We start from the raw sequence: 21992 nt of genomic DNA, 5'->3' as shown, positions 1-21992 counted from the left end.
GTTAATTTTTCAATTTTTATTCGATAGATAACACGAGTTCTCTTTTATCGACTATTTCTTCAATTTAATTTTCACAATACAGCCACAAGAGTGCATTGACAAATAAAGAAAGATAAATCATATTTCAAATCTGCTTATATGTTAAATTCTTTTTAAATTAAATTTAAAAAATAATAAAATTTAAATGTGAATAAATAATTTGCAGATCTTGTATCAAATGCATAGAGAAATAAATTATTTTCGTAGCTTAATCAATTTTGCATATTCTTTCGTCACATATGTAATTCATTGACAATAAGTGGGATATATGTGTATATATAGCAAAAATTGCATTGTTCGGTGAGTTGCCATTTTTCTACATTTAATCTTACACACCTTGTTTAAATTATTTAACAATTAATTTTATAAAAAATTATTATGGAACATTATTAATTGCATAACATACGATTAAACATTCCAAATTTTTTTCATTTCAGTCTCACAATTCATATTTTTAAATATAGTCATTTCAAAATGAGTACTGCATTAATATCAGAATATTTAGAAACACATCAAGGAAGAGATAAATTTTTGAGAACATTGTCTTATGCAGCTAAGTTTGCTACATTGGGAACATTCTCAAATGAAACAGAAAGAAAATTAAAAATATTTAGTAGCCAAATCAGTGAATGCAGAATGATTCTAAGATTATTAGATGACATACCAACGATTCATCATGCAATGCTATATGGGTGGGGAAAAGAGGTATATATATATATGAAATAAAGTATATTGATAATGTATGAAAATATTTTCTGCAAAATGTGTTTCATTTTCTATATATTAATGTAATGTACAGATTCATACTACTACTCTTCTACAGGCATATGATAAATTTCATATATCATCCAATAGGAGTCAGATTGGGTGATCAGATGTATGGAGTTAATGCAAATTTTGGTGGATATTATATTTGGCCCAGTAGAACACATTTTTTGGGCTGGCAAACATAATTTGATTAAAATCAATATTGAAGCATGGGATAATGCTTCAACGTGGTTTTGGATAATTTCTCTGCAGTTGTCTTTATTAAAGTATGTTACATAAGAAATATAATTAAATATTATATTTACACATCCTCATTACATGTATACGTTTTTTAGGTCTTTACGGAAATTAAAAAAATTCAACAGTTGTAAAACATATCTTAATGAAACTAATTGCAGTAAGAGGTAAATTTAAAAATAAAATATACAGCAAAGTATTTATACTAATTTGATTAATAAAATGTTAAAATATCAATAATTTTTTTAAAGAGTTGTTTTGAAAACAATAACCAAACAAAGGCGGAATGAATCATTAACATGCATAAGATTGATATTAGATATGTGTTATGCAGTTAATTATTTGCCACCTGGTACATTTTGGGGAGGTAAGTTAAAAACTTGGCATGTTGGAGCACTTGGAACTTTGTCTTCATTGATTGGATTGTATCAAGTTTTAAGTCAACGAGCAAAGCAGAAGAGTTTATAATATTAGCAGTAACAATAAGAAAGTGGTGAAAATTGTTACAATTATTAATATAAATATATTTTTTTATTTCTATTAGTTAATTTGTATAAGAAGTATATGTAATAAATATAAAATAAATTATAAGAATTGAAATGAAATTGATCTTTACTGTTTAATCTTTTAATATAATTTAAAGCATAATTTATGTATTTAATTTTATATATTATGAAATAATACAATATTGTTAACATAATAAAGAACAATTTATTGTTTTTAATATATCAATTTTGTGTTACAAGGTATGTTTTAACAAGGATATATGCAATAGGAAAAGAGCTAAAGCAATATAAATTATTGATATTTGAAATGAAGCGTACTTGATTTTAAGCTAATTAATGTACTTATATATGTACGTTTACTATTGATCGAATCATTTTTATATATTACTCGAATGGTATTTGTAAATTACACATATAGATTCTATTATCAATAAAAGTGAAAGAATAGGAGGCACTTTCTGTATGAACATAAATAAAAATATTTTGCTACGTAGGGCACGATGTAATCATTGCCTCGCGAGTGGTTAAATCTCTTAAAAGTGTTAAGAAAACTTGACATTATGCGTACCAGTAGCAGTCTTGTTTCTTTAATAATAGATCACCCTGTATCGCGTGGTTATCAATGATTTAAAAATAATTTGTGTTTTCCACGTTAGAATAAAATCTATGGAGATTATATTAAAAGGCACGACTTATTAAAAGTTTGTAAATAAGATAATATTTTCGATAAAAGAGCATCTTTAAAATTTTTGACGGCTCATTACTTTTTCGCCGTTAATTCGTTAGTGTTTAGTCTAAGAATTTTTATCGTTCGTCAAAACCATTCTTAGGCTTTAGCAAAAACTGATCTTTTGTTTACTAAAAACTTTATGATTACATTTGAAGCTTTTGTAGAATATTATATATATATATAATATATATATATATTATTTTGTATGTTGTATTAAAGCACTTCATAGGAGTATTTTCTTATGTATATAATAACCATGTTGTTTGATAATTGCATTTGATGTAACACGATATATTTTTTGTATTTGTTCCACTTTCTTAAACCAAGCGAAATTTTAATGACTCAGAAATATGATAAATTCAACCTTCTTTTTAATATTTGTTAAGTAATTCAGTACTATAGTATATCCTGCAGTTGATTATATGAATTTTAAATTATATAAATCTTAAATTTATAGTTTTATTTTGTAATATTTAGCATTAGCAACATATACGATCTAATTGTAAAATTAAGAATGTAATATCAATCATAATCACTGTATTATCAAAGATTAACTATGAAATATTTGAATAGTATCGTTTTATACCATATTATAATCTTATTTTTTTAGTATAATTTCAGATTTCAGAAATTTTTTCAAGTTCCAAATTTTGAAGTTTAATTCTTCCTATTTTTACCAATAATTATTCCTGATTCCTTACAATTCTTGTTTTTTTTTAAATAAGAATATATTTTTAACTGTTTGATACAAGGGTCCTCAATTTAAATAAAATATTATAATTTAATTAGCTAGAATAAACAACTAATAAAATTAAATAAATAAATATAAATTAATATAATCTGTTTTACTTTATGATTTTGTTTATACTATCTATCAAATTCTCATAATGTACTAACATTTAGTGTCTAGCAGTTTGCATAAGCACACGTTTTTAAGGCCAGAAATTTAAAAAGGGCTGAAGGTTCATTTGAAGGAATCATTATCTTGAACGATAGAAAAAGAAAAAGGAACAAAATTATGAAAAGAGGAACGACAATAAAAGTCTATCTGCAAAAATATGATTTTTAATTCACTCAACAAAATTATATCAAAACATCAGAAACGCGATTAGAAGTAATATTACGAAATCTTCTTGAAAGAAAATACATAACATAATATTGTAACAAAAAATAAAAACAGAATCAATTTACTACAATCCGCTCCAGAATCGTAGACCATGTACTTCTCCATTTCGTCAACAGTTAAACAGTCCCTGTAAACGAAAGCTCACAAAGGCTTATCACCTTGGCTAAGAATATAAATTATGATTGCAATTGCCATTTTGGCAATACCCCTTACACTGTACAATGTAACATAAAACTACAACGACGGGCGATGTTATCGACAAGTGTCGGTATACAGCCTGGGTTCTGATTAGTACTCAAATTAAATGCGTTCTTCGCAAAAAATAACAATAATTCAATTCTTAATTCTTCCTGCAGCTAGAATACCACAATAATCTAATCTCATCAAATAGTTTACGATTAAGCGTAATATTCTTCGCCGATAGGTTATTATAACGGCGTATTTTTTGTGGATTTTTAAACATTGTGAACTGATTCCTTTTCTTTCTTTCTCTTCTTCTTTAGCAATCGAGTGGCTTCCCATTTTATCGTATAAAAATTATTGTCACTATAAAAGCCACAATTGGACCCACACGAATTCAATGTAAATGCACACTCGTAACGCATAATTATCGTATAATGTGATGTGTTACTTAATGGCACAACTACACTCTTCGCAATAAAATGATCAACAAGAGAACCAGTCCCTAAATAAACATACTAAATAAAAATACTGTTTGTTGAGAACACGGTTATCACCGCGTTCGAAATAGGAACTTTATATGAAACACGATTTTTCGCCATTAATTAGTCTCGGACGTACGTGAGAGTAACGATAATAAACAAATCGTTGCATTTGTGGAGCAGCTGGTATATCCGGTATTTCAATGTATATCGTCAAACCAGCTGTCCGCAGCTCTGCGATAAAAACTAAGTTTGCACCCTGTCAGTAAGTCAGCTAGCGCAACGTCCTCGCAAAAACAAATAGTCCAAAAAAAAAAAAAAAAAAAAAAAAAAAAAAAAAAAAAAAAAAAAAAAAAAAAAAAAAAAAAAATTGAATTGAATGTATGACCATGAAAGAGAAGCTTAGTAACTGTACTTAAATTGTGGGATTATTCATTCCACGGGGCCAGGAATTCACATTTGGCGATAATCCGACCACTTGATTTGTTTTGGAATTGCGCATTAAAGGCTTATGATGCCACATTGATTCCATCGAATGTTGCCATTGCCAGCAACTACGACAAAAGTAGCGGAAGCACATCTGCAAATAAGACAAAAATAATAAAATATCTTTTATGTAAAAAATAAAAGAAATTACTTTCGTACCACTTCACGGCAAAAATAGGGTCCTTGCTGTACAGAACATCCTGAACACATAGAATCTTCTAAGTAGGGATCAACTTGCACCTATTAAAAATAAGATTTTTATTATAATTTTTTTGTTATGTTCTATAAACATTTTAGACTTATGTGAACCTTTTTTGTAAATTTGGCAGTTTTTATTTCTATGAAAGCAGCTGAAATTGCTTTCATGTATGAATGTTTTGTACTAAATGTAACACGGCCAGATCCAATTGGATACTTATGTTTGTCAGTATCAATCCCTGAAATTAAATTTTAATTTTAATAGTACGTATTCAATGATTGAAATATATCCATTTCTACCTGCATAAATAACCCCACGGAACAGATCATCCATAATTTTTGCTAAACCAGTAGCGGTTAGCATGCCATGAAGAGCACCAACAAATACTGTTTTGTGAGGATCAAGTTTTTGCGATGATGATTTTACGTAATTACTGTCTTCAAGAATCCAAGGAATTACTTGTACCTATAATAAAATTACAACAATATTACAATATTATAACTTTATAAAAGAATTTGAGGAAGAAGTACAAACGAATTTGATTAAAAGAAAAGTAATATGTACCTCTTTTGCTTTCATACGTTTAGATGATATTTTGTAATACCAACTACCACCATTGGTAAAATCATGTGTACAACATGTCAATAAAGTTCTCACCTTAAACAATAGATATCCTTTCTCGTTAAAAATGAATAAATTGGGAAAAAAGATACAGTGGAAAATATCGAACTACCTGTTTTTCAGACTCAAATATAATATATACATATCCTTTTGGCTGCGTAGCGGACTGATCTTTTCCTGGCCATTCTACTCGTATTTGACCGAACTGCTTAAAAGTGGCAATTAAAAGGGATTCGGTAATATCCCAAGGTACACCACCAAGGAATACTTTAGATGAATAACCTGATGGTTTCTGATTACGTTGCGGTAATATGCCACTCCAAGTACAAGTTGGGTCACAAAGTGCTGAAACAATAATTTTTTAACATACTGACACAATTTTTTTTTTGTTTCTTGTATTTTAATAAGTGGATGATTACCAGCAGCACTTCGATGAAAACGCGCTACGCGTTCGAGTGAAAGCTGCGGGTCTAAGATGTTTATCGGAGGTGAATTCAGAGCCATCATATGATTTCCAGTGGAGCAACAATTTTTTTCATGCATAAAAGAATTCAGGAAACTGCCGTTTTGATTTGATCCGTAGTGATGACCGCGATTGTGCCCATGTGAATGATGATGATGCGTCGACGATGAATTTTGATGGGGCGAAGATAAATACTTTTTCATTGCCATTCGTTGAAACGCGGTTGCTCTATTATTTGTACATAAATCCACTTCCGGCGACATCAATGAACCCAAAGATTGAGGGCAACATTCGTGTGACGAGTTTAATGATAAACAGTTCTAAAATGAAACAATTTCTGTCTTCCTGAGGTTCATGAATTTAAATAATTACGATCTATAACTTAAAATAGATACCATTATATCGGACAGAGATCCATCTACACTACTTATACCACTCGTATCTGAATCCGCTGGTGAGTTCGATCTTGATCCAGTGCATCCCATCACGTGAGGATATTCAAAAGTGGGACTGCTACAGTCACTGTTGAAAAAAATGACTACTTAACAATCATTTCATTATAATTATACATAATTATAAGAAATTAATTAAAAAATACCTATAAGGTGGTGATCCACGAATAGGTCTCCCGTAATAAGGAGAATGAATGGGTGATGTTGGTGAACCCACATTCTGCATAGATCCTCGACTCTTCGGCGATGATGTTGTCTGATTACTACTGTTTGTAGATGAATACGAGTAAGGGTTTGAGTACAGACTTCCAGGTGTGCTAGGGCTGCCAGGTGTAGTAATAGAACTTGGAGAGCTTGGAACGTCCAAGATGGATGAATTCGAGCAAATTCCGTTCCTATCATCGCTCTACATTCAATACGGTATAACAGCATTAATTAAAAATTTGTGAAACATATTTTAATCAAAAATCATCTTTTAATTAAGCTATGAGAATAATATACTAGTTGTAAACAATAAGAAAAGATTCGCGCTTTAACAAAGGGAATCCTGCAACATCATTATTATTATTAGACTGCGTTAAAAATAATATAACAATATAAAAAAACAAAAACGAGGCACGCAATTACAAGTGAAAAATGAAAAAAGAAAATATAAAGAATGGGCTGTGATAGAGCCGTTTGGCTCAAGCTTGTAAATTCTTGGCTACTCTGGAATCCGGGTCGCACTAACACGAGCGGCTATGCGTAATTTATTTTGCCCAACGCATTATACGTCGGCTCTAATACGCGCATTTCGATGTCCTGCCGGTCCTTTATGTACAAATGCATCCAGTAAATGGTGAAGGTAATAACGTTAAAGGCGTCGAGAAGAGCCTGATAAAATGTCCATTAAAGTGTCTGGTCGATAAGGCACGACTTTCGTATGGGTCTTTCTTGCTCTTTTACCCCTTTCCACCGCGTATAAGTACTATTTAACTGTCGCTGCAATATAGATTGCAATAATTGTGTTATTATTTATGTTATTTTACAAAGAAAATTCGTTATCAATTAATGATCAATATTTTAATAATCATGTTCTTCATAGTCAATAATGATGTTCTCCACTGTAAAAAATTCCTATTATAATATCGCCGTATGTTACAATACTTAGTTTTGGCGTTTTCCAGTTTGCTCCTTGAAAATTTCACAGAATTTTATTTTTATCATCACAGGCTTGATTACATCTCCAATCCATCATCATTAGTTGCGTTATTCTAAATTAATGTTAGAAAAGATTCGTTGCAACAAAATATATTGAAAATCGATACATCAGGTAACCAGAAAATCTCTATTGTGCAAAAAAATTAGCTGCGCAATCGATGAAAAAGGAAGCTCGAGAAGCAGTTGGAGTCATTCCAATGAGGATAATCATTGTTCCGGTTATTGCATTGGCAGGAGGCAGACGTTTCGGAATACTGCCTACTCCAACATTTGGGATTTTCACTATCGTATCTAACATGTGACGTTCACAAATTGAAAGAAAAACATTTTAACGCTTTTCGAATTCCTCGTTTCTTTCGAGTAATTAAAATGTAATCACGGAAGTCATTAAATTGTCGTTTGTATTTAGTGGTCGTATTAAAATCTTTAAACTCAAAGTGAATTTTATTAATACAAATAAGGTAGTTTGAGGCTTTCAGAGAATTTAATAAATAAAATTTAGTAATTCGCAATTTTTATTTTATTGTGCCATATATTATTTAATTTTTGTCGAAAATAAAAAACCTTTTTACATTTATCGGGTATCAATTCGTTACAAAATTACTGGAGAAATAACTGAAGATATGTATAAATAAGCAAATTGCCTGACCTAAATGAGGCTAAAACGTTTCACGTAAAACGATCGGGAAAACCTTATGTATAATATATAAAATAGAAGGAAATGTCACCTGATAATGCTGAGATGCCTGATTGCGCCCTTGATACTGATAATTACGGCAACCGGGAGATGCAGCTGTTGACTGACTGCCTATTAACGATCCCCGAGGTAAACCCAGTCCGAATAAATCCGAAATTGACATGTCTCCTGGTTTGAGGGAAAAATACAAAATACGTTGCTCTTTTAAATAAAATCACAGAAAAATATGATACAGCTCAACGAGGACTATCAATTGACAAACGACAAACGTACACGCTCATTAGTTTTGAAACAACTAAGCAGGCAATTAAAAGAAATTTTATTGTAGCTCGGATGTCCAAGAAAAAGAAAGACAAAAAAAAAATACAATGTAATTCATTAAATAGATATTGAAATTAATAATTCAATCTACGTAAAAGTTTGAAAGTCAGTTCCTATATAATAATTATAAAACGAAAATAAAGTAAGTCTTTTAGTAATTTGCAAAACAAATTATTAAAATATAATCCTTGTTTAATGAAACTAAAAGTTAATGATTTTGTCTTTGTATAATTTATCATCTTTGTTGGCTCAATTTGAAAAGAGATTATCTTATATTTATGTATATAATAAATAAAACGACATTTTTGTATATTCATATTACTTGACCATACTATTTCATATTGTTACTTGATCAACCGTGTCTATCATAACAAAATGGCCAACAGTCAATCTACAAATTTATCCAGAAATCAAAACAAAATAATCATACATGATCATATAAAAATATAACAAAGGAAACGGAATTTTTACCATCGACATTGTTGTTCTTATTGGATTGCGTGCAAGATGCATCGTGCGAGTATCCTTGGAAGTTGGTTGCCGGCGGAGGGTCTAACAGCAAGTTACCGATATACTGCAACTGATGCAGATGTTCTCGTTCGCTGTCGCGATCCCGTTGCTGTTGCAATTTGTCGCGATGCAACTGCTCGCGTTTTTGCAGCTGCACATGGTCCTGGTTGCGTGACGCTTGCATTTGCTGGCCATGCGACGCCTCATTTTTCCAATCAGGCACGTCTGATATTTTCACTCCATCGGCATCACACGATAAATCTAGCTGCAATATCGAGAAAAAAGAAATCAATCGTTAGAATATTTTGAAGTTTGTTTCTGGTTAAATGATCACGCTTGATGTATATATTTGGTATCGCGATAACAATGTTACGAAGCGATAATATAGAAACATTGTCACCATTTTTTCATTTTGAGAAGCACTGATCGAATTATTATTCGATTTATTTTCTCTTTCGTCGAATGAAGAAGTAATTGCAAACGGATACATCATTAATTTTTAGAATCCGTAATTAACTATAAAGCGTGTATGTAAATAGACGCTACAGGAAGTTGAACTCTGTATGTAATGTTTGGATCGCGGGACTACGTAAATTATATTTACATTTTAATGTTAAGAGAACATCGTAAAAATTTATTCTACTATTCCCAATTAATTCGTAGATCTTTTTTAATTACATGCTTCTGATTAACGGCTATTCGAATTGATCGCATCGTTCGTTACGTCAACCGATTTTCCTTGCGTCATTTCCGGTAAAAGTGACGAAATTTTAGAACTTGCAGTATTCCTCGAAAGATACACTACACGGAGAATTTGAAAATGATTGCTAAAAACGTTTCGTTCGTATGTAAAGATCGTGAAATTTAATACGTATCACCTACCATGGAATTCCTCGAAGTCATCGCTACGAACGATAACAGCAAACTATGCTCTGAGCTTTCGGTACAGAATAACGAAAACAGGAGCCTGAAGGACGCCACTCCCAGTTTGCGTTCGAGGAATTCGGAAAAAAAAATTTTGCAGGGCTAAGGAATATATCCAGGCATTCTAGAAGTTCAACAAGAATCCCAAACTTCGTAGAATTTAACTTTGTCAAGTTCAAAGACGTACTAGATCTAAGGTCGCTTATAATTGACACGAATATTATCATTTTGTCTTATATCATTTAAAATTGTAACATGTACATCCTTATGATTTTATAACTTTTTGATTCATCGAATCACTCAGGGATCGATAGTTCTTATTAAAGTCGTCAAATATACATCTAAAGATATTGTATATATACATATAATGTGTGTACATACATATACATATATACGTATATATTAACAGAAAAGTAAAATCTATATTTCTTAAGAAAGATTCAAATTATGAGTTGAAAGACGAAATTAAAATATTATAAGAACGTTATATAAGAATAGAAATATATGTACATGTTTATAATTTTATGTAAAAATCATATTTTCATCTAGTCTAGTAAATTCATGGTTTACTAATGCAATTATTTGAAACATATGTATGTACATTTCATCTTAATACATCTTACACTATGTTTGCAAAAGGTATTGTACATCTACGTAGGATTTCAGGATATTAGATAATTTTTGGGAGAAATTAACTTGTAATAAATTTTTCATTATTTTCTTCAATAACTGCAATAACTAACGAAGGGTTAAAGACGTAATACACACATATATTTACATATATAGAGAGAGAAAGAGAAAGAAAATCAGCGTATGAAACGCAACGTGTTTTGCACGTGGACGCGTTACGGCTCAACGTACGATTCGCGTGTTTGTTTACAAGTGAGGACGCAGGACATTTCGTATTCAGTTCTACATTCTATGTAGCTTCTACGTTACAATTATCACCATATACTAGCTCATGATTTATAAGACAAATTTTCTTTTCGAAGCGACACCATATCCATAACGAAATTATAAAGTAGGTTACCAATCGACCGCATGAGTAGTCAAAAAATAAAGTACATAGAAAAGTAAGGTATAATTAAAACAGCAATATGAAAATGTAGGAAAATAAATATAAAACAATAAAAGAAAAGAACACAGAATTTTTCTGGAGAAATATAACAACTTACCAATTGCATTAACGTAAGCATGTTGATCTTTGATTGAGCCTCGATGAATTTTTCAATTGTTCGCTGTTCTCCACTGAATTTAAAGTGGTAACTCGTAACGTGGTTCAACGAATTATGCGTACTTAATATCGTATGAATTTTTCCAATAAGATTTGCTCGATTTAAGTAAGAGCGAACTATTAAATATACGTATTTTAATAAATCATTGAATCAACAATTATCGTATTACAATAAAAAATTTGGAATATTTTAATCCCGCCGGGTTTTTTTAATTATTTGCCGGGGGATAATATTTTAATTATTTCAACTCCCAGAATCGCCCATTTATAATTAATTTGTTGGTTCTTTGAAAGTAAAATTTCTTTCTTTCTTAGGTTTGATTTAGTGACGATACAGAAACGACGATGGAGACGGAACGCCCATTCTTCTCCACATTGCTCCACTCTGCAAACTGAATTGAAGATCTCTGTTCCTCCCTTTCCCCCTTACACTCGCTGGTTCCATCCTTGGAAACCACCGGCGCAGTTCGCGAATGCGCCCTTCGTGAAATTTCGTCTATGCAATGAGAGAAAATTTTATTACTTAACATGTAATATTTCAAATCAAAATTTGATATCTTGCTAAATGATATATTAAATAAAGGAAAATTTTTGAAAAAAAAAGATTTATGGTTAGCGATAGAATATTAAATGTTCTCGACAAAAACTATTACAATTACAAATTTTTTAAAAATTATCATTATATATATGACTTTTGTTTAAAATAATACAAGTTATGTAAGTAAATATTAATTATTTAAACATATATGTATTGAATACAATAAATAATAAAGGAAAATTGTTTGAATATGAAAGGAATATTTGAAACAATACAACTGTTTTACTATATATATATATAATTTTATTTATTATATAAAAGATTTGTGCATTTTATTCTATATGAGCAGTCGATGAATCCAACATTTCAACTTCGGAACTAATATCATTGGAATAATTTACAACCATGTCTCGGGAACTGCGTTCCACTTTATCAGAAGTATTATCCTCAGCTTTACTGGAATCTTCTCCCCATCCAGAAAATAAATTTACTCTTAATTTATCAATATCTTGACTTCCTGCTCCAGCTATATTATTTGCATTTTCTACAGGTTCTGCATTATCTGTCTCTTGATGTTCATTTGCAGCATATTCATATTTTGGAATATCAGCTGGTGCACCTAAAAAGTATATTTATAGTCAATTAATATATGTATATTATAGTCAATATAAAATTAAATTTATATATATATATATATATACATATATACCAGGATATGGAGGTGATTCTTCTATAAGTTGTTCCATAACATAAGTTAACATAGTTGTTGTGAAAGTATCATCTCTTCTAAGTCCAAGTGCTCGATGAAAAGCATCAACAGCTTCTTGTGTATTTCCCATTAATGCATGAATGAAACCTACTGCTGCATAAGTTGACGCATTTAATGGATTTAACATTAATGCCTGCAATTATTAGAGAATTAGGGAATTTATATAATGGTTCATAAAAACTATTTTTATTTGAATTCAATTTCTTAACCTGTTGATGATATTCCAGCGCCTCTTCATATTTCTTCATTTTTCTACAAGTATGACCTAAATTATTTAGAAGTGCCTCCCATTTACTAGGTAGAATAACATCCTTTAGTCCGCCTTGAATTCTTCTCATGGCTTCTTTAAACTGCCGTTCAGCAGTTTTGTAACTGTATTCGATGAAACGACAACTGATAAATTAGGCAGATTTCCAAAAACCAGAGAAGAGTGGAAGTACACTAATCACGTTGAATGAATTTTGAACATATTTTTTGCATATTTCATATTAAAAATAAATGTCACAGTACTTACTCTAAATTATAAAAAGATATAACTCCCATTTCATGTATAACAAATGGATCATTCGGAGCTATTCCTTGAGCCTGTTGGAAAAACTTGTCAGCCAATTTAAGATTATTTGTTAAACCGCATTCAAGTCCAATGTATAAAAGTGGCAGGTGACAACCTTTCATTAATTGAGAAGCCTTAAAATAAGCAGCCATTGCTTGATCATGTTCATTTTCTACTGCAAAGGAATGACCATAAGCTAACCAAGCTGGACCAAATAATCTATCCAATGCTGTGGCTTTTGCTAAATATCTTCGAGCTGGATCACTTTTTCCTGTTATCAAAACAATACAATATATCTTATAAGAATACAAATTATTTTAAAATTATGAAATAAAAATGATAATTACCTAGACTATAATAATAACATCCAACTGCAAACCATGCTAAGGCCATGTCTGGATATAAATCAACTAATTTATGGGCTAAATAAAATAAAGCTGAAAAATGATTATATAATGTATAAAGTTTGTTTTTAATTGTGTATTATATTTTTATATGAAAACACACATACTTACCATTAGTCTTTTTCAGTTCTACTAAACAAGCAATATGTACTGGTAAGCATGAATTATGATATGGATCCTTTTTTAATATTCTAAAACATACAATAGAAATTATAAGATTATATAAATTTATACTATATACATAAAAACATGTATTACCTTTCTGTAAGGGAGAAACATTTATGATAATCACAATTATAATACAATCTCTCCGCTTCTGTAACTTCCATATCCAAATTACCTAATAATCTGTCTGTGACAAGAACTCCCATAACACTACATGTTGCAAGTGGTTGCTTTGTGTTTGGCTCCTGATATTTTTTCAATTTACTTTCATACAATAGTTGTAAAAGCTCTGCTTCAGCTTCTGTGCATTGTTCACCAAAAGGAAGAGATTCCAGAAGTTCCTTTTCTATTCAAATTATATGTATTATAATTATTTTCATTTTTATATAAAGTTTATGCCAATACATTTCAATACTACCTTCAGCAGCTGACAGCATTTGGTTATGAACCAATGCCTCAAATGCCTGATATGAATACACATCACAATGTAAAGCTTGTTTATAACAATCAGTTGCTACTGCTCTATTGTCTAAAGCTTCGTATATTCTTCCCTTTACATACAATATTGAACTTTGTACCTATTATAAAATACATACCAATTTATAAAATAATATTCTATCAAATAATAGAAATAATATTTAGAAGAAATTATAAGCATTATTTATACTTAATCACATTTTTTGGTGCGTCTTCTAATACATCTGCTCCAAAACCTGACTGTGTTATATTTGTACATACTTCTGATTCTTTAATAATTTGTAATGCTTCATTATATTCTTTTGCTTCTAATAAACTTCTTACTGTTAAATAGTGACACAGTATGTCTGTCTATAAAATAGTATCAGATTAATATAAGTAGATTACTATCAACATTTAGTATATTATTATCAATATTTACATTTATTTACAAATACATTATAATATTATAATCAAAACTTTATAATCAAAGTTTAAGTAATCATTATAATCAAAAGTTTTACAAATCAAGTTTACCTTTTCTAGTCCACGACTTCTGATCACATGAGCAGCCCTATGATATTGTTTCATTAAATACATACAATGTGCTAAGGTGCATACATCTTTAGGATCTTCGTTACTTAATGAAACAACTTTATCTGCCCAAAATAAAGCAGCACTATAAAGATGCTGTAAATAAACCAATAATCGTAAATAAATCAGTATTTTCTAATAGCTTACAATAAATCAAAGTCTTTAAAAAAAAACTTGATGAATTTTAGAATTTTACCAAATCGATGTACGATTTAATTAATTTTCTACAATTATCTAAGTCAATGTTCTTATTGTCTGACAAATTATTCATTTTTTCGCAATCTGCATCAACACTTTGACGCGCCATATTTAATTTAAATTTTGAAGGTTACGTATTCCCTTCTTAACAAATCAACGTTTGTATACACCAAGATACTTGTTGTTGTATGGTACCGTAAACTATGTACTTTTTTTACACATAAAAATTATCAAATTTTATTCCAAATTTGCCAAATTTAGATTTCATTGAACATCAAGTAGTCACATAATGTTGATTTGACGCAGACAGCGCGTATTTTTAAATCGTACGGTACAACGCAACAACAACAACAACAACACGCACGTTGTAAACATCGATCATTTTCTGCGTAACTACGGTCACCTACGGTTCTTGACAATTATTAGTCAAAACGCGTAGAGTGATTGGACAAGAACGTAGCACGTGGCGCTGCGCAACGAAATATGTACATATCATCGTGCTTCAAAAATTTCCCGCACGAGTTGGCGCTATAGATTGCGATCAAAAATTTCGTACATTATTCCTTCGCTAGAGAAATTACGAACCGGGGGACTAGAGAGTTAGAAGATGGCAAGAAACGAATGAATCGCGTGCTAATGCAAACGAAGGTAATCGTGCATAATTCGTGACGTCCGTGCAACTCTCGGTATTGTCGGCGTCTTCGGAATTTCGGTGACGACGTATTATTAACATTAATGATAATGTGAGAAGCCAGAGCAAAGCAGAAAGGGGGGTAAGAGTTCGGCAAACGGAACAGCCAAAAACTCTTGCAAGGCGATGTCAAACATGCGGCGACGAATTTCGCAGGGAAGTCTACCAGATCGACGGCGTATTTCGGCTAAGATTTGTCAGTGAAACTAGTGCCAATGAGTGTGAATATATGGCGGCGCGAGTACTTTTACTGAGCATCTTGTTTACAGAAGTGCTAAAGCCCGCTTGTGCCGCAGGTGCGTCTCCCTCCTCTTCTCCATTCTAATCTGTTTATATTCGCCAAACTGATACACGCTGGACCACGCGTCTAACGTTCGTTCGTTCACATACACAACTTATCAATAGTTATAATCTTGATATCTTTTTCTTTTTTTCACGGACTGTGTATTATTTGATTGAAATAAGAACTCAAACTCAAAATTTAAATATTTCTTCGAATACATTTTGAGAGGAATAATCGTGTCTTCTGATGATTGTTTATATCACTATGACATGCGTGGAAATAAATTGTCAAGCAAGTAGTTAAATATGTTTGTACATTCGATTGGGAAAAAAGTGATTGAATTATGATAAATTTATTTTGATCATTTAAAATTTAACAGGTACATATCTATATATGGTTTCAGTAAAGAAATGGGATATTTGTCTTTTTCTTTTGTTCTTAATTATATAAATCGAGTCATAAATATGATTTAACAAACTTAAATTAATGTAGAAATGATTTTATAATCGTTAGAGACTATTCTTTAAATCATTTATAAGCTCAATTTTTTATCTGCAGCATTATTCAAGTATTATTTGAGCATTTCAGATTTTATTTGTTTTATATTCTATCATATAATATATTGAATCGCACCTTCATAACTTTGACGTAAGAAAGATGATATTTATTGTAATTTTAAATATGATAGTTTTTAACATTAAAAAGTTGATCAATTTCTCAATATATTGTCATTAGTATTATATAAAAAGTAGGTAAAAACAAATTTTTAGATAGCATTTTACATTTTATATTTTAGGTATCAAAGAAATTGGAACTGGTCTACCTAACAAAAACTTGTCAAAATCAGAAAACTTCAACATTAGTCCAACCAAAGGTTCAGGCATAACATTAGAAATTCAACCTAGTGGTCATGTGATATTAGGGAAAAAAGGAATTACACTTACTTGTATAAGTGGATCAAATCAAAATATTTCTTGGTTATACAATGGAGCACCGGCACCACCATGTGGTATTGCACGTTGTACTCTTCTCAGAAATGGTTCTCTTCACTTACATAAGGTATGTATTGAAGAATCTCGTATTTATCTTGAAATTAAATCAACTAAATTTTTCATTTTATTGTTATAATAGATGGTGCAGAAATTTAAAGAGAAAAATGCTACTACAGTTAACTTTAAAGATTATTACAAAGATGAATATCGTTGTGTAACACGTACTAATTTAGGATTTTTAAGATCATCTCCTACATTTATTCACATAGCAGGTAAGTTTTCTGTTTAACACATTATTAAGCTGTCTAATTTTATAAATGGCATCAACATATATAATTATGTTATTTAGAACTTGCCCATGTATTTAAAAAATCACCAGAAGATGTAACTGCACAAGAAGGTGAAATTGCAAGATTATCTTGTTTAATAGATAGTATTCCTTTTCCTCCTAATATCACGTGGCAACATAATGAAAAAATATTGTTGCCCAATCAGAGTAATTTAAAGTAAGTATATAATTAACAATGAAACAATTTTTGTTTGTTTTGAAACAATGAAACATATTAATTGAGATTGTTTAATTTGCAGTAGTAAGTATATAATGGTACCACCAGGTGTTCTGTATATAAAAGCAACGAAATTATCAGATGCTGGTTCATATAGGTGTGTATCTGTGTGAGTTGTAAAAAAGTTGTAAAACATTTCGTAAAGAGATGTTGTAAAACATTTTTGTAAACTATATATATTATCTATATTCATAGATGCATAGTAAATAATGAATTCCTAAAGAAAACCAAAAAAAGTAAAGAAGCAAAATTAACTGTTATTTTACGACCAGAGGGTAACGGATCGTATATACCACCATTGTTATTTCCACAAATTTCATATAATCATTGGTTGTTAAATGGATCGAATCTTAGTTTAGTATGTGCTGCATCTGGATATCCACAACCGCTTATAATGTGGTCATTTATTCCTCGCTATATTGGTATTTCACATACATACAATTTACTTTAAATGATATTTTAGTGTATACAAGTTTAATGATTTACAAATTTTTAGATAATCATAATGTTGCACAACCTCGCATTTTGCTTAATTCTAGTATTGGTATTAGTATATTGTCATTAGTAAATGTGAGTGCATCTGATGCAGGAATTTATGTATGCTCTGTAAAAAACTTTGTTACTAATAACGTAGAAATTCAAGTAAGTTATTACAAAAAATAAATATTAAATATTAAATATCATGGGTGTTCATAATTTTAATAATATGGTACAAAAAATATTTTAGAATATAACAGTGGATATATTAATACCACCGTCATTTGTGAAAATACCTACAAATCAAGTATGTCCAAATGGAAGAACTGCAAGATTTGAATGTCAAGCACAAGGGTTACCTGTGCCTAAAATATATTGGTTAAAGGATTCATTGAATATAACAATTAATGGTAAAGTTATTGGAATGCCTGTATGTATTATATACTCATGTATAAACATTTTTACAGGACGTAGGACGATATATATAAAAGAATCTAATAAAATGGAACTGGCAATATCAGCAACAGTTCCATCGGATTCTGGTATTTATCAATGTGTTGCTGTAAATTCGGCAGGAGAAATTTGGGCCGCAGGTCGGCTTCAAGTGAACACGTCTCGTAACAGTCCTGCTGCACCTACCTCTTTGAAATGTCGTGCTCTGTCACCCGTTAAAATTTTTATTTCCTGGGAACCACCAAAGTCTCTATCACATAGCAGTATTAAAGCTTATACCGTCCATTATAGTCCCGTAGGTAAGTTTAAGAAATTTAATATGTATAGAAATATAATAGTAATTAGTTAAAAGTTTTATAATATTTTGTAATATTTCATATGTTATTTTCGTAAAGAAGGAGGCAAAGAAGAAGTTTCTCCACCTGAACCGGGTAATTCTACGTCAGTAGAAGTGACGAAGCTTCTTGAACCATATACTAATTATTCCTTCTATATACGAGTGTGGAACAATTATGGTCCTAGTGATCAATCAGCCACCATTTTGTGTTCTACAGCCCCAAGTGGTGCGTTATTTTAATGTAAATTTACTATAAACATAACAAAAAACGAAAAATATTGCTTATCTTTCTTTTATTCAGTTCCTAAAGGTGCACCAAAAGTAAACGTGAATATACTTAGTAGTACAAAGTTAAATGTATCATGGGAGCCGTTATCCAAAAAAGAGTCGCGTGGTGTTGTGGTACAATATAAATTACAGTGGAGATTGCATGAACATCCATCTTCTCGGGTTCTTCATTTACCCGCCGACGTGGAATCTTATGTATTTTCTGGTAATAATTTTTTCTCTTTTATGTGATTATATCAGTTTTATATTGCTTAAAAATTACTAATCATGTTTTTAAAGATTTAACACCTGGAGCACAATACGATCTACGAGTATTAGCCAGAACAAAACAAGGTTGGCCTAATATGAGCGAATCACAATTGGAATGGACTACTGTAATCATGCCATCTGTTGAACCTAATCAATTTATTATCAAAAATGTTGTGGACGTACAAGTATTAATGGTAAATGCTTCAATTGTGAAGGTTAGTATACAAATTTTTTAATCAAATTTCTTTAATGTTCTGTAATATTGAAATAAATTTTGTCGTGTAGATGAAATGGAAAATAAATTTTAAAGAAAATAACAGAATTGAATCAGAATTTGATCTTTGGCAAATTTATTATGAGAATCAAAATGGACATAAATTGGCAACTATTTTTTTACCACAAAATGTTACCGAATATATATTTACTAATCTTGGTAAGTATTGATCACAATCATTTCTTCAATCAAAATTATTATATTATGATTTCTTTTAATTATCTTTTTTCTTGCTTAGATGTGAATGTTTCTTATACAATGGGCTTATGTATGATAAGTTTTAATAAAACAACAGGCTGTTTAACAAAACAAATTGAGACTATTCAACCTAATACAAGTAAGTTCATTATCAATATAAATTTTGTTATAACATAAATGAAATAATTATATATATCATTTTTATTTATTAATCAGATAATGTACCAATGGCCTTGGAAGCAATTCCTGTTTCCCCCACTTCTATAAATGTTACGTGGTCTTTAAATGGCGTTCATGAAGTGAGCTCTTTTGAATTATGTTATCACGCAATTCATATTGTAAATTCAGATGGCCCTAAATGTTCTATATTGTACGTAATATAAATTTTTTATAAATTTTAATTTACGTTAATATATTGCACTAAATATCTTTAACATATTTCTGACAGGAACGATACGAAAGCAAATATTGATAAACTCAAACCATTTACATTATATCAATTTAAAGTAAGAGCCATTCAAAATAATACATTTTATAGCGAATCTGTAGAATGTTATACAAATGAAGATAGTAAGTGTAAAAATACATTGAATTCATTTGTACATTTATATTAAAAATTATATTAAAAAGATAGTAACTTAAAATATTAATTTCAGTTCCTGGCAAAGTAGAAGAAGTACAATGGTTTTTAATAAATAATACAAAAGTACGAATTGCGTGGAAGGAACCAAGTAATATAAATGGTATAATACAAAATTATTTCGTTATATATACTATGGACTTAATGGATTCAGCTGCAACATTGAGAAATGTGACAGTACCTGGTAATAAAACTTCAACAACTTTACCTGGCTTAACTCCAGGAAAACGTTATTTTGTTATGGTACAAGCTACAACAAAGGCCGGTTATGGTAAACCGTCAGATCCTATAATCATTATTACTGGCGGTTCAGTAAAAGTACCAAGTCCACCAGATGAACAAAAACCACCACAAAATACAAAACCTGATCAAAGTCTTGGTAAACAAATTTATTTGCTTAAATTATATAACATAATGAAATGGTAAAATTGAATGATATAACCATTTTATATTTACTTTAGGTGTAATTCTTGGTGTAAGCATAAGTATTGGATTTATTACAATTTGTTTATGCAGTATCTATTGTCGAAAAAAATGTGAAAATGCGCGTATTTTGAGAGAAACAGCGCAATCTACAAAAGGTCGTACTTCGATTCGGAATGGAAATAGATGTTGCGCAGATCAGTCTTCTACATCAGTGAGTCAACAGATGAATACTAGAGTGACGCCTAATGAAATTGAACTTGCTGTTCTTTGTCCTACTTCTCCAATCACAACTAATCCACATTCGGATACGAAAGTATGTAAACACGTGTTTGTAATGTATATAAACAGAAGTCTATATTTAAAAAATTTTGTGAAAATATCTCACTAGGGTGGCAAATCTAATGGAATTCTCGAGTCTTGTGTGAAAGAACCTTTATTACCATCATGGGAAATCAATGGTGAACCGAAAGATATTCATATATCAAAAAATTCTCAGGTACAGACAGTTTTCATTTTAAATTATACAAAATGATTAAATAATTTTATATACAAAACTAATAGATATTTTGAAATATAGTACAAAACAATAGACAATGTTGTCTTGAATACACAAAAACAAGAACAAGAACCAGAACAAGATTTAGATGGCACGCAGCTTACGGTGGTCAATTGTACTTTAGGCAGTAGCAATAGCAGTTTAAATAATAATTCTGGTTGTCCAGATGGAGATACGTCCTTACCAAAATCTATGTATATATCTGTTCCGGCACTTGGACCAAATGGATGAAACCATTAGGCAATACATCTGAGTGTTCATATTTTCCTCCTATGCTCCCGTGCAACAGGTAGAATCTAAAAGTTTTCGTGCAACTCGAATCATTTGATTGCAACTTGTATATACATACAGAAGTATATATACTTACGTATGTATGAATTACAAGAACAGAATTCTCAAGGAAGTTAAAAGCAATGCAAGTTACTGTATTTTACAAGTTTAATACAACATAACTTGTAAATGAAAATACTAATGCATACATGATTAATGTAAATAATAGTGTTTTGAAAGTGCGTTGAATCTGGACACTTAAACTATTGTCTTGTATATAATTCAAAGCAAGTTATTATTATCAACACAGTATTTTCGCATATTTCCCATAGCAGAATCGACAAGGAATGTAGTAATTTCTAAACTTCATTTTATGTGAAATAATACTGTGGCACAGATACACCATGCAAATGATACTTAATAATATTCATTAGATAACT

At 30.4% G+C, this 21992-nt stretch overlaps 4 protein-coding genes across 7 annotated transcripts; 2 read left to right on the top strand and 2 right to left on the bottom strand.

The window, feature by feature from the left end:
* The first annotated feature begins 69 nt into the window (after window positions 1-69).
* Window positions 70-1644, top strand: LOC122527589 (peroxisomal membrane protein 11C). Its single transcript, XM_043651914.1, has 5 exons — window positions 70-339; window positions 477-744; window positions 895-1073; window positions 1143-1211; window positions 1296-1644. The coding sequence occupies exons 1-5, from the start codon at window positions 308-310 to the stop codon at window positions 1510-1512; spliced, it is 765 nt and encodes a 254-aa protein (XP_043507849.1). The 5' UTR covers window positions 70-307; the 3' UTR covers window positions 1513-1644.
* A 1679-nt stretch (window positions 1645-3323) lies between these two features.
* On the bottom strand, window positions 3324-11362 carry LOC122527566 (cytoplasmic polyadenylation element-binding protein 1). 2 transcript variants are annotated; one of them, XM_043651860.1, is made up of 13 exons: window positions 11117-11362; window positions 8979-9282; window positions 8218-8354; window positions 6436-6695; window positions 6233-6359; window positions 5794-6157; window positions 5487-5719; window positions 5318-5410; window positions 5053-5218; window positions 4864-4991; window positions 4714-4794; window positions 4441-4648; window positions 3324-4398 (listed from the first exon to the last, which is right to left on the bottom strand). In XM_043651860.1, exons 1-12 carry the CDS (start codon window positions 11135-11137, stop codon window positions 4484-4486), a joined length of 2079 nt encoding a protein of 692 aa, XP_043507795.1. In that variant the 5' UTR covers window positions 11138-11362; the 3' UTR covers window positions 3324-4398; window positions 4441-4483. The 2 variants fall into 2 exon arrangements, with proteins under 2 accessions (XP_043507795.1, XP_043507796.1); XM_043651861.1 differs by lacking the exon at window positions 11117-11362 and adding an exon at window positions 9900-10040.
* Window positions 11363-12003: 641 nt separating this feature from the next.
* LOC122527571 (cell division cycle protein 16 homolog) lies at window positions 12004-15291 on the bottom strand. Of its 2 annotated transcripts, none has more exons than XM_043651866.1 (11): window positions 15217-15291; window positions 14598-14750; window positions 14280-14432; window positions 14023-14182; window positions 13698-13950; window positions 13551-13630; window positions 13383-13472; window positions 12997-13306; window positions 12692-12854; window positions 12423-12615; window positions 12004-12332 (listed from the first exon to the last, which is right to left on the bottom strand). In XM_043651866.1, the coding sequence occupies exons 1-11, from the start codon at window positions 15232-15234 to the stop codon at window positions 12046-12048; spliced, it is 1860 nt and encodes a 619-aa protein (XP_043507801.1). In that variant the 5' UTR covers window positions 15235-15291; the 3' UTR covers window positions 12004-12045. The 2 variants fall into 2 exon arrangements, with proteins under 2 accessions (XP_043507801.1, XP_043507800.1); XM_043651865.1 differs by having other exon boundaries at window positions 14851-15275.
* A 137-nt stretch (window positions 15292-15428) lies between these two features.
* On the top strand, window positions 15429-21530 carry LOC122527559 (protogenin-like). Of its 2 annotated transcripts, none has more exons than XM_043651847.1 (20): window positions 15429-15839; window positions 16623-16885; window positions 16958-17090; window positions 17168-17324; window positions 17407-17481; window positions 17580-17806; window positions 17881-18026; window positions 18112-18271; window positions 18329-18613; window positions 18713-18877; window positions 18953-19144; window positions 19219-19403; window positions 19474-19621; window positions 19701-19799; window positions 19877-20030; window positions 20109-20230; window positions 20317-20679; window positions 20762-21039; window positions 21115-21222; window positions 21304-21530. In XM_043651847.1, the coding sequence occupies exons 1-20, from the start codon at window positions 15773-15775 to the stop codon at window positions 21511-21513; spliced, it is 3537 nt and encodes a 1178-aa protein (XP_043507782.1). In that variant the 5' UTR covers window positions 15429-15772; the 3' UTR covers window positions 21514-21530. The 2 variants fall into 2 exon arrangements, with proteins under 2 accessions (XP_043507782.1, XP_043507781.1); XM_043651846.1 differs by having other exon boundaries at window positions 18710-18877.
* The last annotated feature ends 462 nt before the right edge of the window (window positions 21531-21992 follow it).

Source organism: Frieseomelitta varia, unplaced genomic scaffold, assembly GCF_011392965.1.
Source record: "Frieseomelitta varia isolate USP_RPSP 00005682 unplaced genomic scaffold, Fvar_1.2 scaffold_227, whole genome shotgun sequence".
NCBI classification, from domain to species: domain Eukaryota; kingdom Metazoa; phylum Arthropoda; class Insecta; order Hymenoptera; family Apidae; genus Frieseomelitta; species Frieseomelitta varia.
This window is presented reverse-complemented; position numbering and strand designations above follow the sequence as displayed.

Excerpts from the sequence above, each read along its gene's own strand:
- LOC122527566 (XM_043651860.1), bottom strand. The coding sequence starts at position 11,137 with ATGCTTACGTTAATGCAATTG. Across the intron at positions 5,411-5,486 it reads TATTTGAGTCTGAAAAACAG|GTGAGAACTTTATTGACATG; the intron begins GTAGTTCGATAT and ends CTATTGTTTAAG. Across the intron at positions 4,649-4,713 it reads CCTATTTTTGCCGTGAAGTG|ATGTGCTTCCGCTACTTTTG; the intron begins GTACGAAAGTAA and ends TCTTATTTGCAG.
- LOC122527559 (XM_043651846.1), top strand. The coding sequence starts at position 15,773 with ATGGCGGCGCGAGTACTTTTACTGAGCATCTTGTTTACAGAAGTGCTA. Across the intron at positions 19,800-19,876 it reads GACTATTCAACCTAATACAA|ATAATGTACCAATGGCCTTG; the intron begins GTAAGTTCATTA and ends TTTATTAATCAG. Across the intron at positions 21,040-21,114 it reads ATCCACATTCGGATACGAAA|GGTGGCAAATCTAATGGAAT; the intron begins GTATGTAAACAC and ends ATATCTCACTAG.
- LOC122527589 (XM_043651914.1), top strand. The coding sequence starts at position 308 with ATGTGTATATATAGCAAAAATTGCATTGTTCG. Across the intron at positions 340-476 it reads AGCAAAAATTGCATTGTTCG|TCTCACAATTCATATTTTTA; the intron begins GTGAGTTGCCAT and ends TTTTCATTTCAG. Across the intron at positions 1,074-1,142 it reads CTGCAGTTGTCTTTATTAAA|GTCTTTACGGAAATTAAAAA; the intron begins GTATGTTACATA and ends TACGTTTTTTAG.
- LOC122527571 (XM_043651865.1), bottom strand. The coding sequence starts at position 14,961 with ATGGCGCGTCAAAGTGTTGATGCAGATTGCGAAAAAATGAATAATTTG. Across the intron at positions 13,951-14,022 it reads AATGCTGTCAGCTGCTGAAG|AAAAGGAACTTCTGGAATCT; the intron begins GTAGTATTGAAA and ends TAATTTGAATAG. Across the intron at positions 12,616-12,691 it reads CGCTGGAATATCATCAACAG|GCATTAATGTTAAATCCATT; the intron begins GTTAAGAAATTG and ends TAATAATTGCAG.